Source organism: Globicephala melas, chromosome 17, assembly GCF_963455315.2.
Source record: "Globicephala melas chromosome 17, mGloMel1.2, whole genome shotgun sequence".
NCBI lineage: Eukaryota > Metazoa > Chordata > Mammalia > Artiodactyla > Delphinidae > Globicephala > Globicephala melas.
Window position 1 is genome coordinate 60,518,837 of NC_083330.1, and position 13,033 is coordinate 60,531,869.

The 13,033-nt window shown below is 37.8% G+C and overlaps 1 protein-coding gene across 10 annotated transcripts in view; it reads left to right on the top strand.

Moving 5' to 3' along the window:
• COLEC10 (collectin subfamily member 10) overlaps nt 1–13,033 on the top strand; it is a 449,524-nt gene that overhangs the window by 322,455 nt on the left and 114,036 nt on the right. For 9 of the 10 annotated variants that reach the window (XM_060287701.2, XM_060287702.1, XM_060287704.1 and 6 more), the window contains one exon: nt 9,610–9,735. The exons of the other annotated variant lie outside the window; for it this stretch is intronic. In XM_060287701.2, coding sequence (XP_060143684.1) covers nt 9,699–9,735 — 37 coding nt within the window. In that variant the 5' untranslated portion in view covers nt 9,610–9,698. The remainder of the gene's footprint in view (nt 1–9,609; nt 9,736–13,033) is intronic. 10 annotated transcript variants of the gene reach the window in all.

Below are 13,033 nucleotides of genomic sequence, written 5' to 3' on the forward strand. Positions count from 1 at the left end.
ATGGACCTCATACTCAGACCTGGGCACCGCCCTTTGCTTTCTGAATTGTAGGCATTCAATTGATATTTGCTGATGGTGGGATCATTGTCATGGAAATGGAAAATCAGTGTCAAGTCAGGTAACTGAGTAGTAACATCAGTTATTCTTTCCAGGCCGTGACTGGATGAAAAAATTTTTAATTTTGTCACTTGAATGGGTGACTGTTGATATTCCTACTGGGTGGCTGAATTAAATACTAATTCAACATCAGGAGAGGTAGTGGTGGTGTTTTTCTAAAAACCATGTCTAATTTGGCAACAGCTTTATAATCTAAAAGGAAATCAGGGAAAAATATGAGTTCAGTGGAAAAAGACCAGATCCTAGGAAATGAAAGTTTACTGAAAACACCATGTGTGGGGCTCTAATGAAAAAAAACAGAGTGCAAGATGGCCCCAGGGCTATGGAAAAAATTTAGTATGTCCTAATGATGTACTTAGTGTCTGTTGATTACACATGGAAACTCACAAGAAAAAGAAGCAGAAGAGGACACCAAAGTAGTGCATTTAAAAAAAATCAACTATATATACAAGCAGACATTAACATTTTTAAAAAAAAACTTCCTTTGCCTTTCTCACAAGTACAAACAAAACAGAAAGCCAGAAGGTTGTCTTCTAACTATAACAACAGCAACAAGAATATTAAATAGAGAATGAAAGAAGACGCAAGTCATTGTGTTGGTAGGGTGTGGGTTATTTTAAATAATTCATATGAAGTATGCAGAGAGACTGCAAAATCAGTATGAGCATGTCACAACACACCGATCCTTCGAAATAACTTCTCGCCATGTCTTTTTAAGACTGCTAAACCCTTTTGCAAAATTGTGAGAGCTTGTCTGGAGAACAGAAAGCATTAGAGGTGAATAAAAGTTATGGGTTTATTTCCCATTGCTCTTTCTTTGAAGAGATTGCTCCATTTTTAAATGACTGGGACTATTTAGCTCCAACCATAATGTATTTCCAGTGGGTGTTTTTTTCTTTTATCTAGAGTTTTATTCTTTTGCTCCGTTCCACCCTGCTTTTCTTCTCATGAATGTGAAGACATGTAATAACTCAGGAAAACAAACGACCATGGGTGGTTGATTATTTCCAGTTTCATGGTGAAATGTTTCCAGTTTCATGGTGTTTACTATGAGGTGTCAAGCCAGGTACCACATTTCTGCTGTTAAGTTTTCTTTCCATCTAGACTAGATTAACAAGCTTTTTGAAGTTGTTATATGCTTTTGTTGACCAATTTTCTATCACCACTTGGAGTTCGTAGATTCATCCAGGTCCTTGATTTGTAGATTCGTCCAGGGCGATGCAATTTCTGCCCTCCTTTCAGTATCTAATAAGACCTGATGCAGTGTTCTTCCTCAGGAGTCCATGTTAGAGTTATGCAGGGATCTTTTACCTACACACAGGCATCTACTTGCCTTAGTGTGCCAAATCAGAAGCTCTGTGCTTGGGCCTGGCAAAAACATACCTGAAAACACTTCTTTGAGTTATTGTGATGTACAGGTCTGGTTCAAACCATTAGACTGTTGGAAATAATAAGTTTACTCTCAAAAAAAGAGAGGAAAAAGAAAAGAAATGGAAAGAAAAGAAACAGAGAGAAAACAAAGGCTGCATAGACAGCCCTTGCATCTGACTACTGTGACAGCTAACCTGTATGGGAAGACTGGGAATTAGCAGAGTATAATGGTTAAGAGACCAACTCCTTGGATTCAAATTTCTGCTCTGTTGTGTGACCTGCATCAAATTAATTAACCACTCTGAGCCTCAGTTTACTCATATTACAATGAGTATAATAATAATGCCTGTAGTAATTTGGGGATTTAATTATGTATTACGTATTAGATTAAAAACGTATAAAGTATTTGCTGATACACCAACATGAACATTGTTGTTCAAACAATGTCAACTGTTAGTATCTCAGGCTGCTCAGAGGCTCAGATGTGAAGTCAAATAATATCTTTGATAAAAAAATGAAAACATGAGTGATTGTAAATAAAGGCATGTTGTTTAATAGATACAACATTTTAAAGCCTGAGATCCATAGTGAGATTTTGTTTTAGGTCCTAGGTATTATAAATTTGGGGTCCATATTTAATATAAATAATTATATTAGCATTTAGAATGCCAGAGTCCCTCTTAATTATATTAGTAAAAGCCTTAGGTATCATAAAATGACATGTAGAAATTACTGGCTTGGTTTATTAAGGATGGTATTATTTCTGGTAGGTCATGAATATTATGGGCTGCACTGTCCAACAGGAGGATTAAGAATGCATTTATGCATCAGCAAGAAGGCAGGAGAAGAAAATGGCAATTCTTAAAATTGTTTGATAGAGATATTTCAGAACAAGCATTCAATAGTCATCATAGATAACGTTAGATATTTGTCTTAGTTCTCTATATTTATTCTGTACTTTAGAGGTTTTTTCTTTTTAATTACAAATGGAAGTGGAGCACAATAATCTTTAATAATCTTTTCAGTGCTTGGGGGTCTCCTATGGTTCTTAGTCTGGCCCTGAGTCAGACTCCCTTCTGGGGATGTGAGAATTCCACGTGAGTGATTTCTTTAGACCATGTCCTCTCATAGTGATGCCATTTTGGGGCGGAGTTAGTAGAAATGCTGTAACAAAAATCTTTGCTCTTATCCACAAATGTTTGGCATAGACAGTGAGCCACCTGGTTCATCCAACAGACAGGAATCACCTGATACGTAAATTCTCTTTCAGTAGCCCTGATTTACCATTAGACAGCTTTGCCAACTTTGTTTGTAATAGACTGTAAGCTCCACATACAACAGGGCCAGATGGTCCCCATGGTTCCTAGTATCAATATCAGCAATGAGAACATTACAGAATTTCAGAATTGAAAAGGGTCTTATGGTGGGCCAAATAATAGTCCCCCGACGGTGTTCACATCCTATTACCCGGAACGTGTGAATACCTTAACTTTACAAGGTAGAAGGGACTTTGCAAATTTGATTAAATTAAGAATCTTGAGATGACGAGATTATCCTGGATTGTTGGGTGGGTCCAATCTAATCATAAAGATTCTTATGAGAGAGGCAAAAGGATCAAAGTTGGTAGAAGGAATTGTGACAACATAAGCAGAGATTGGAGTGATGGAGCCATAAGCCAAGTAATGCCAGCAGCATCTAGACTCTGGTAGAAGCAAGGAACTGATTCTCCCCTGCAGTCTCCAAAATAAACCAACCCTGATAATACATTGATTTTATTTTTTATTTTTTTAAATTTTATTGGATTATAGTTGATTTACAATGTTGTGTTAGTTTCAGGAGTACAGCAAAGTGATTCAGTTATACATATACCTATATTCATTCTTTTTCAGACTATTTTCTCATATAGTTTATCACAGAATATTGAGTAGAGTTCCATGTGCTATACAGTAGGTCCTTGTCGGTTATCTATCTTATGTATAGTTGTGTGTGTATGTTAATCCCAAGCTCCTGATATATCCCTCCCCAATCACGTTTCCCCTTGAGTAACCATAATTTTGTATTCGATACCTGAAAATCTGTTTCTGTTTTGTAAATAAGTTCATTTGTATCATTTTTAAAAAATTAGATTCCACATATGAGTGATATCATATGATATTTGTCTTTCTCTGTCTGACTTACTTCACTTGGTATGATAATCTCTAGGTCCATCCATGTTGGCATTATTTCAGGGTTTTTTTTTGTGACTGAGTAATATTCCATTGTGTATATGTACCACGTCTTCTTTATCCATTCCTCTGTCGATGGACATTTAGTTTGCTTCCATCAATAGTCTACAAACAATAGATGCTGGAGAGGGTGTGGAAAAAAGGGAACCCTCCTACACTGTTGGTGGGAATGTAAGTTGGTACAGCCACTATGGAGAACAGTATGGAGGTTCCTTAAAAAACTAAAAATAGAACTCCTATATGATCCAGCAATCCCACTCCTAAGCATATATCCAGAGAAAACCATAATTTAAAAAGACACATGCACCCCAATGTTCATTGCAGCACAGTTCACAATAGCCAAGACATGGACACAACCTGGTGATACATTGATTTTAGCCCTGTAAGACTCATTTTGAACTTGTGACCTCCAAAACCATATGATAATAAATTTGTGGGGTTTTTAAGCTACTAATTTGTGGTAATGTGTTACAGCAATGATAGGCAACTAATACAGACTTCATAGAATCATCAAATTTTATTTTATTTTTTTGATTGAGTGATATGAGGCTCAGAGACCTTGGCCATTCATTTATTCACTCATTCAACAAAAATGTATTGAGCTGCTAACATCTGCCAGGCACGGTGAGCAATAGACATACATGATCCATGCAATGCCTTTCTGAACCTTTCTCCCAGTACCCTGGGCATCAGAATCTGGAGTGGAGAGACCCCCCAGAGGAAAGATGTTTGGAGCTGATGAATACTGATGGTGGTAGGCCTGATCCCCAGAGATGCACTGTTTCCATTCCTTCCAGGGCCTTGGTAGTTTGCTTTTCTTTTGATTTTTTGAACTGCCCAGGACTTAACAAATTCCTTCATTTACACAAGTTGGCTAGAGTGAGTTTCTGTGGCTGTTACGCCAACCCTAATAAATTATCTAAATAAATAGTCAGCTGATAGTGACCTCTGATCATGTCAAAGTTTTGTGACAGTGTTTTAGACCAACAATTTATTTTTAACAAGCTCATTTGATTCCACAGAAATAGTCTTCAGGTCATCAGCCCACTGATGTTTCATCCCCAACAAGCTAAGTCCACATCTTAATCACAGCATTTGGGAAACATTTTTCTCTGTCTACGTGGAAAGAAAAATGTGAACCACAGACTGAATTTGTAGTTCTCTGATGTCTGAGCTGCTCCAGTGTGTTATGGAAAGAATAAATATGAATTTCATAATAATTCCATGAATATTATCTACCACCAGCAAATAAGAAAATTGCCATTGCTGGATAACTTCTAAAATACTAGCCATGGAAGGGATGATGGCTGATGTTTAATGTCTTAAATAAGTAGCTATCATCCTCCTCAAGGAACAGCAAGTTCTTCCAATAAAGAGAAAGGATAAGTCAGAGAGCAGAGGTACTGCCTACAGGGACTCAGACTATAAGGTTAAGCTTAATGATTTCAAGCACAGACCCTTGATGAATCTGGTCCTAGACACCCTGAGAATTCACTGTGTCTCCCCTTACAGAGCTTGCCAGACTCCAGTGATAGCAAGATTCAACAGATTGGTTAAGTGATTACACTTGAAGCCAGGCTTCACCATTTGATTTTCTTGATCAACTCATTAACCTTGTTAAACCTCAAGATCCTTGTGTAGAACTGAGTCACTTTCTGCAGCAGAGATGAGCACAGCATAGTAAATCAGCTACACCTCAATAAAAGAAAAGTAGGACCCATAATAGCATCTTTGTTCTAGATGAATTATAAGGTTTCTATGAAATAATATGTGGATGAAAGTCATAGAGATGTTCACAGATAGTCTGGTTCTCTTCTCTTCTGGGTTAAGACTGAACTTTCTCACCCCTTGTGGAGTGAGGGTGATGACCAAGTGACTCACTTTGGCCAATGACATATGAGCAAAACTGACACATGTCATTTCTGGGAGGAGCCCTTTAAGAGCCAGGATTAGGTTCACTGGCTCATTGTCTTCTTCAGCAACGTCAGGGTTCAACATGGGGACTTCTGCATCCTGTGGGGTCCTAGCCTGAAGGTGATATGGTGCTCATCCACCAGCGGACCTGAAATAACCTTTGTTGTTTTAAGCCACTGATATATTTTGGAGCTGTTTGTATCTACCAAACAAACTAGACTGCTAGGAATCCCATGTAAAGCACTTAACACACAGTAACTTGTCAGGTTGGATGAGAGGTGAGGTCATGGGGGTAATTCATTTACTCATTTAACAAAAGTTTACTACCACATCTAGATGCTATGCAGGGTGAATATCATGGTGAAGGGGGAGACAGAGTCCTTGCCTTCATGGAGTTCACAATTATGCTGAGGCTGCTACCCTTCCAAAACTGAGAAAAACAATCAGAAAAGTTTCACAGCCCTGCTGGAGAGAAAAAACCGTGAAGTTGGGCTGGGCAAAACTCTTCATACAAAGACAGAAGGGCAAAGAATAGTTATCCCTACCCAAGAACCAAAGATTGGTTGGGAACAGTGGATGTAACCTGGTTGATACTGGTTCTGGGCATGCCTGAAGGTGTGATTCCTGCCTGGCTGTGGCACCATTATCGATGCTTCTGCACTGAGTTCCCTGACCCAACATGTCATGACTGCACCCAACAAAATGGCCCTCTTTAATGGAACCCATGCCCTGTTCACTCCACTCACATGAACTCACACTCTGCCTAGCCACCACCATCCCACTAGACCAAAATAAAATTGAATGTTTCCCAGCCTGATTTACCATACATATACTCTGGCTGTATTAGACCCACCTGAACTATAGCCTTTAGGGTAGCTTTCAGAAGAAGCTGAGAAGCAACAAATCAAAAGGCTATTTACTTTCCTCCCTTTCTGGAAACAAATGGCATTTGGTCAAGCATGGTGGTGATCCTCACTGGGTTCCTGGCAGCAGACCTGAGCTCTGTGATGTGGACGCCTGGTCCCACCAAGGTGGGAAGGCAGAGGTCCCTGTTGCAGTTCTGCCTGCTCCCACATGAGAAGGAGTGTTGGTAGTTCAGCACTTTGAAAGTCAATGAAGAACACCCTTTCATATTGAATCTAACAGTCAGCACCTTGGGCTCAGCAGAGATGCCCCAGTCCTGGCCACTACCTAGCAGAGTGTTCTTCTGGGCATCTCACAGAGAGAGGGAGAGGAAGGACTCTAAGTTAGTTGTTGATGAGCTGCTTCTTTATGCCCAGGAGTGGTTTGAAATGAAGCATACAGTTTTTCTGTGTTCTTGGAGTAGCTTAATCAGAATTGATGACGTCAGGAATAAAAATATCGTCTTGAGATTCATGTTGCTTCATTAGGAATCTTGGCCCTGACGCTTACAAGATGTGTGATCTTGAGTGAATTGTTTGGTCTCTCTGAACCCCAGTTTTCTTACCTGTAAAATGGTAATATTAACATCTTATAGGTGGTGTTCAAAGAATTAAATAATATATGTTAAGCAGTGTCTAGGGCATAGTGGACTCTTATTATGTGTTCATGCCTTTTCCTTTTTCCTTCTAAAGCAGGTATGACTAAGTACTTCTTTTTGCTCTTCTATCTGTGGGAGAAAGCATTATGCATCTTTGAGGGTTACAATGCCCCTTCCATTGCATCCATCATATATTTATTTATCCTCCCAATAATGTTATGTGTAAGAACTATAATGATGCTCATTTTATAGATAAAGAAAGTGGAGTGCAAGGAGATTAAGCAACTTGATCAATGATCACAAAGATAGTACTTGTCACAGGTATGACTTGCACTCAAGTATTAGACCCAAAACTCCTTCTCTTTATAGTCCTTGATTTTTCTTTGAGATTTGCATGGAGTCTGACTTTGTTGTGGCCAAAGATTAAGCCATGTTTAGCACTATCTCTGTCTACTGGTCTTTATATTTACATTGTTATCAGAAACAACTTGATATAAGGTCAACCTTAGGCATGTTGAGCCTTCATCGAGGAAGGGGCAGTTGCGTAAGTGTTAGGTTGAGTGTGTAGGACTGGAACACCACATTTTAATCTCTGTAGGGTCTCAGACTGGCAATCAAAAAGGGAAAGAAGGTGTGCCTGCTATCTTTTCATCCCTTCCCCCAAACCCCACCCCCATCCTGGGGATGCTGATCTTCATGGACTACATCCCTCTTTGCAGGGTCACCTGGGAATGGTTGGGTTTCTTTACCAAAGATGATAGCTTGTCTCAAGCTATCATTCTCTTCTTCTGAGTTTCATTAATCATGCCATCTCCTCATTTTCGAGGGCCTATGAGGGTCAAGTTCTCAGGGTACTGCACAGCAGTGTAAATAATGCCTTATCAAACCTTCCTAAATTTAGCCTAATATTCTGATGGGACCCTGAGTGACAATAAGTAATTCCAAATGGTACAAGGAAAATGTACCCTAGGTAGATGATGGCTGTCAATAATTGGTTTCCTTATCCATCACCAAACCAAAGTCCTCAATCACACAGTGTCCTTTTGGGACTCTTTTCCTCTTTCAAGGATACCATCGGTAGTAACTTTAATTTAGTTTTCCCAATATAGAAAGTGTTGGGCTATGGTGATGTCACCATAGTAAGTACACCTGTTTCAGTACCTGGAACCTTCTTTCCCTAGATACATCTCTGACCTGCCTTTCACTTAATTCAATGTCATTTTGCTCCAACGTCATTTTTTTAGAGAGGTCTTTCTGGATCATGCCATCTAAAACAGCAATTCCTGCATTGCTCTCTGCCTCCTTACTCTTCTTTATTTTTATTTTCAATATTGTTTTTTAACCACATAAAATATTATATACCACATTTAATTGTCTGTTTTTCACCACTAAAATTAAAGCTCCATGGAGCAAGGACTGTCTGTCTTGTTAGTGCAATATACGTAAAATGACCTACTTGGTTAAATAAAGGGGAAGTTTGTTAGGACAAATGCAAGCTCTACAGAGAGAAGAAAAAAGAGAGTACAGATTTCTGCTAATAACTATTCTGTCATCATCGAGAAAAGCAGACCAAAGTACCATGTTCTGATCACTGCCGAGAGGTGTATCTTCCTTTAATTAAGATAATTCCTTTAAGGACGTTCAGTTCCCTTTACTGATCTCTCATCGAGCAACTTTCTGTCACTAAGTCAGTTTTCTAATTGCCTTTTTCCTAGTAAAGACTGTGAATGAAGGGCTATGGGGCACAAGCATTCTGATCACTAGAGTTGTTCATTCCCACTGTTCTCGGTATCTCCCTTAGTAATCAGTAAAGTTATGTTCCTGTTTATAAGAAGCATCAGAGGTAAAACTTAGGTAAACTCACAAAACCAGGTTTATGAACCTGGAAAGCCAAGGTCTCAACTCTCCACTGTGATTTCCCTCCAATGGGTAGCAGCCGTGATGAAACACATCTGGAAAGGTTATCCAACCTTACCCATGGCTCTCATCTGGCATACAAATTTTGGGACTGGTTAGTTTCAAGTTCATATGGGCTTAGATGCAGCAATAGTGGATCTTCATAATTAACCTAAATTAGCTTAAGGTTTATAGTGTGTTACTGGTAGAAAAGGGAGGCATTGCTGTAGCATTGACCACACAGTTTACTTTTAATGGACAGATTTTCATTTAGTGAACTGCAGCAAAACAAAACAAAAATGCTGCAGACATTTATCTCTCAGTAGCTACCTAATAAAGCTTAAACTGGCCAACTTCCATGCCCTTCAGGGTGCCAGAAATACAAACAGGAAGTTAACATTTCCATAGCAATAACAATTCTGTAATAAAAGCTGAGGAGAAACAATAAAACAGAAGGTCAGGATAAAAGCAATTTACATTTTAACATCCTAACACTACATCAGAATAAATTTTAAATATCAAAATAGAGTCAGAGTAAAATTAGTGTAACATTTGTGATCAAATGACTTTTTTTTTCATTTTTAGGCATGGCTTCCGTCTGGTCTTGTAGCAAGGCGCGAACTTATATAGCATCTCTAAATTCCCTCAACTTATAAGTTCTGCTGTGTCAGCCTATGGATAATTTTGACCAAGCAAGACTCTCTATTTCAGGTATAAATGTTCTTTTCAAAGAAAAGATGATTCTCATATGATTCATTGTGTTGATCATTTGCTTATATTCACTCCATTATTGTGAGAAGCCATGCACAATAATGCGTCTAATGAAAACAGTGATTTTAAGCAAGTCAAATGGATTCTTCAAATATCCCTAGTAAGCCAAGAGGATGACAGATTATCCTTTGGGAATGGGCATAACCTGGAACTGGTAAATGTTCCTTGATTTCCCTGTGCTTGGACCTTTCCTTTCTAAACTATTAAACATTCTTTTCCTCTAACTATAGAAAATGGAGGTGGTTTTCTAAGACAGTGAGAAGATACTTTAACATTATGTAGAGGAAGGATGAACTGAATGTCAAGGAGACAGAAAAGGGACATTCTTAGGTTGAGATGAGTAACCAGGAGATAATAAACCAGTGTAAAGGACAGAAGAGAGGGAAGAGGGGATTTAGGTCCATAAACCATGAATTTGTTATTGCAACCTTGAGCTGTGCAAGCTTCCATGGCCTTCTGTCCTTGTAAGATAATGGGCTTATAAAGCAGATAAAATTGCTAACAATTGGGACACTGATACAGAAAATCAGAATACCTTTTATTGTGATAGACTCTATTTTTCATAAATTATCTTTCATTGTTTAAGGAATACATATTCAGTTTCTTTAAATGGTGTAAATGCCGTAACAGTAGTTTCTAAGCCTTCCACTCCTTTAAAAATGTGTTGAGCATCAAGTAAGACCCAAGTAAATTCTCATCCAAAAATGACTTTTTACCCTTTTATTTTCTCACTTTCCTGTTACTGAAATGTGATTTTGATGTGGGACATTGGCACTGATTTTGAATTAGTTGCAACCATGTACATTGCAGTTTACCCAGAATCCATAGAAAAATATCTCTATAAATCTACATCCTAGCCCTAGAATGTCCCCCCTTAATTGGGTTGACAAGTGTGTTTTAATATACTACAGTCCTGATGAGATAGAAGCATGATCTCCTCAACTTAAATAAATGCAAGCCTGATAGCCAGAGAAAGAGTAAGATGACTCCCTTTTGCCTCTAGCTGTGATAAATTTATGTATTCATAGTTAAAAAAGACAAATTACTTTTCTTAACGTAATCCTAAGGGGATTAATACTAGCAAATATTATGCCAATCTCAAAGTCCTGTAATTTTAGTGTACTGAGCACTTACAGGAAATTGTGTAAGAAATTGTTTAAATGGAATACTGCCCTCTTATGGTTACACAGATCCTTCTAGAGCCAAACATAAAATCATAGTCTTTAGTTAGGGCAGTTAATAGAGGGATTTAATTAGTGGAGAGATCCAAAAAATGTAACACAGACTTTGACTTTACACGCTACAAAATGGAGTTGTATGGAGGCAACTCATTCTAGGTTTATATATCTAGGTTTCACAGAGGCAAGGATAGAACCCAGTTCATTGCTTTTTCCATTCTAATGCATATTTGAATAGAATTATAAGTTCTGGTTTCATAATGCAGATATTTCAAGGGAAATTACAAAACATCAATTTTAGCAAAGGATTTTGTTAATAAGAGTCATTGTACTAAATCAATATGATGTCAAAACTTTCCAAACGTTAGAGGACTTCAGCATCTTATCAAATCAGAAAATTTGGAAAGTTTTCAAATATCAAACTAAAAAACTTCCAGTTTTCAGGACATTTTATTTATATTCTCCAAAAATCATTCTTATTCGTATTTATCATCTGAGGAGTCACAGTACAAGTTGAATACATATATCTAACACGTGGCAGTCTGTCAAACACTGGATAAAAACATTTTTTTTCCTAAAAACTTTCATCTCTTCCAAGATAACCATTTGCATTTTTATTTATTCCCAGGCTGTTGTTTTTATTTAAATCAGCTTTATTGAGGTATAATTTACATACAATAGAATGTATACATTTTAGTGTACAGTTGAATGAGTTTTGATAAATGCCTGTGCTTGTGTAACCATCATCAGAATCAAGATATAGACCATATACATAGATATATAGAACATATATATCACCCAAGAAAGTTTCATTGTCCTGATCTCAGTCGATCTCCCCATTCTGGCCCCAGGCAAACATTTATCTCTTTTCTGTCTACTCTATAAAGAATAGATTTGATCTATACAGACCTTCATATATAAGAAGTTATAAAGTAGATACTCTTTCATGTTTGGTTTCTTTCAGCATAATGGTTTGAGATTCATCATTGTTGTTTTGTACATCAGTAGTTTGCTCCTGTTTATGGCTGAGTTGTGTTCCATAGTATGGATATACCACAATATTCATCTTATCACTAGCTATTGGATATTTGGTTTGTTTCTAGTTGGGGGATTTTATTAAAAAATACTGCTGTGAAAGTTCATGTAAAAGTCATAGTGTGGCCAGATGTTTTTAGTTCTCATAGGTAAATACCTAGAAGTGCAGTTGTTAGCTCATATGATAAGTGTATTTTAACTTCAAGACACCACTAAACTGTCATTCAAAGTGGCTGTATGATTCTACATTTCCACCAGAAATGTATGAGAGTTCCAGTTGCTTCAAATTCTTGTCACCGCTTGATGGCATCAGTATTTTTGTGTGTGTGTGTGAATTTTAGAATTTTATTTTTTTATACAGCAGGTTCTTATTAGTTATCCATTTTATACATATTACTGTATACATGTCAATGCCAATCTCCCAATTCATCCCACCACCACCACCCCTGCCACTTTCCCCCCTTGGTGTCCAAACGTTTGTTCTCTACATCTGTGTCTATTTCTGCCCTGCAAACTGGTTCATCTGTACCATTTTAATAGGTTCCACATATATGCGTTAATATACGATATTTGTATTTCTCTTTCTGACTTACTTCACTTGGTGTGACAGTCTCTAGATCCATCCACGTCTCTACAAATGACCCAATTTTGTTCCTTTTATGGCTGAGTAATATTCCGTTGTATATATGTACCACAACTTCTTTATCCATTCGTCTGTCGATGGGCATTTAGGTTGCTTCCATGACCTGGCTATTGTAAATAGTGCTGCAATGAGCATTGGGGTGCATGTGTCTTTTTGAATTATGGTTTTCTCTGAGTATATGCCCAGTAGTGGGATTGCTGGGTCATATGGTAATTCTATTTTTAGTTTCTTAAGGAACTTCCATACTGTTCTGCATAGTGGGTGTATCAATTTACATTCCCACCAACAGTGCAAGAGGGTTTCCTTTTCTCCACACCCTCTCCAGCATTTGTTGCTTGTAGATTTTCTGATGATGGCCATTCTGACTGGTGTGAGGTGATAC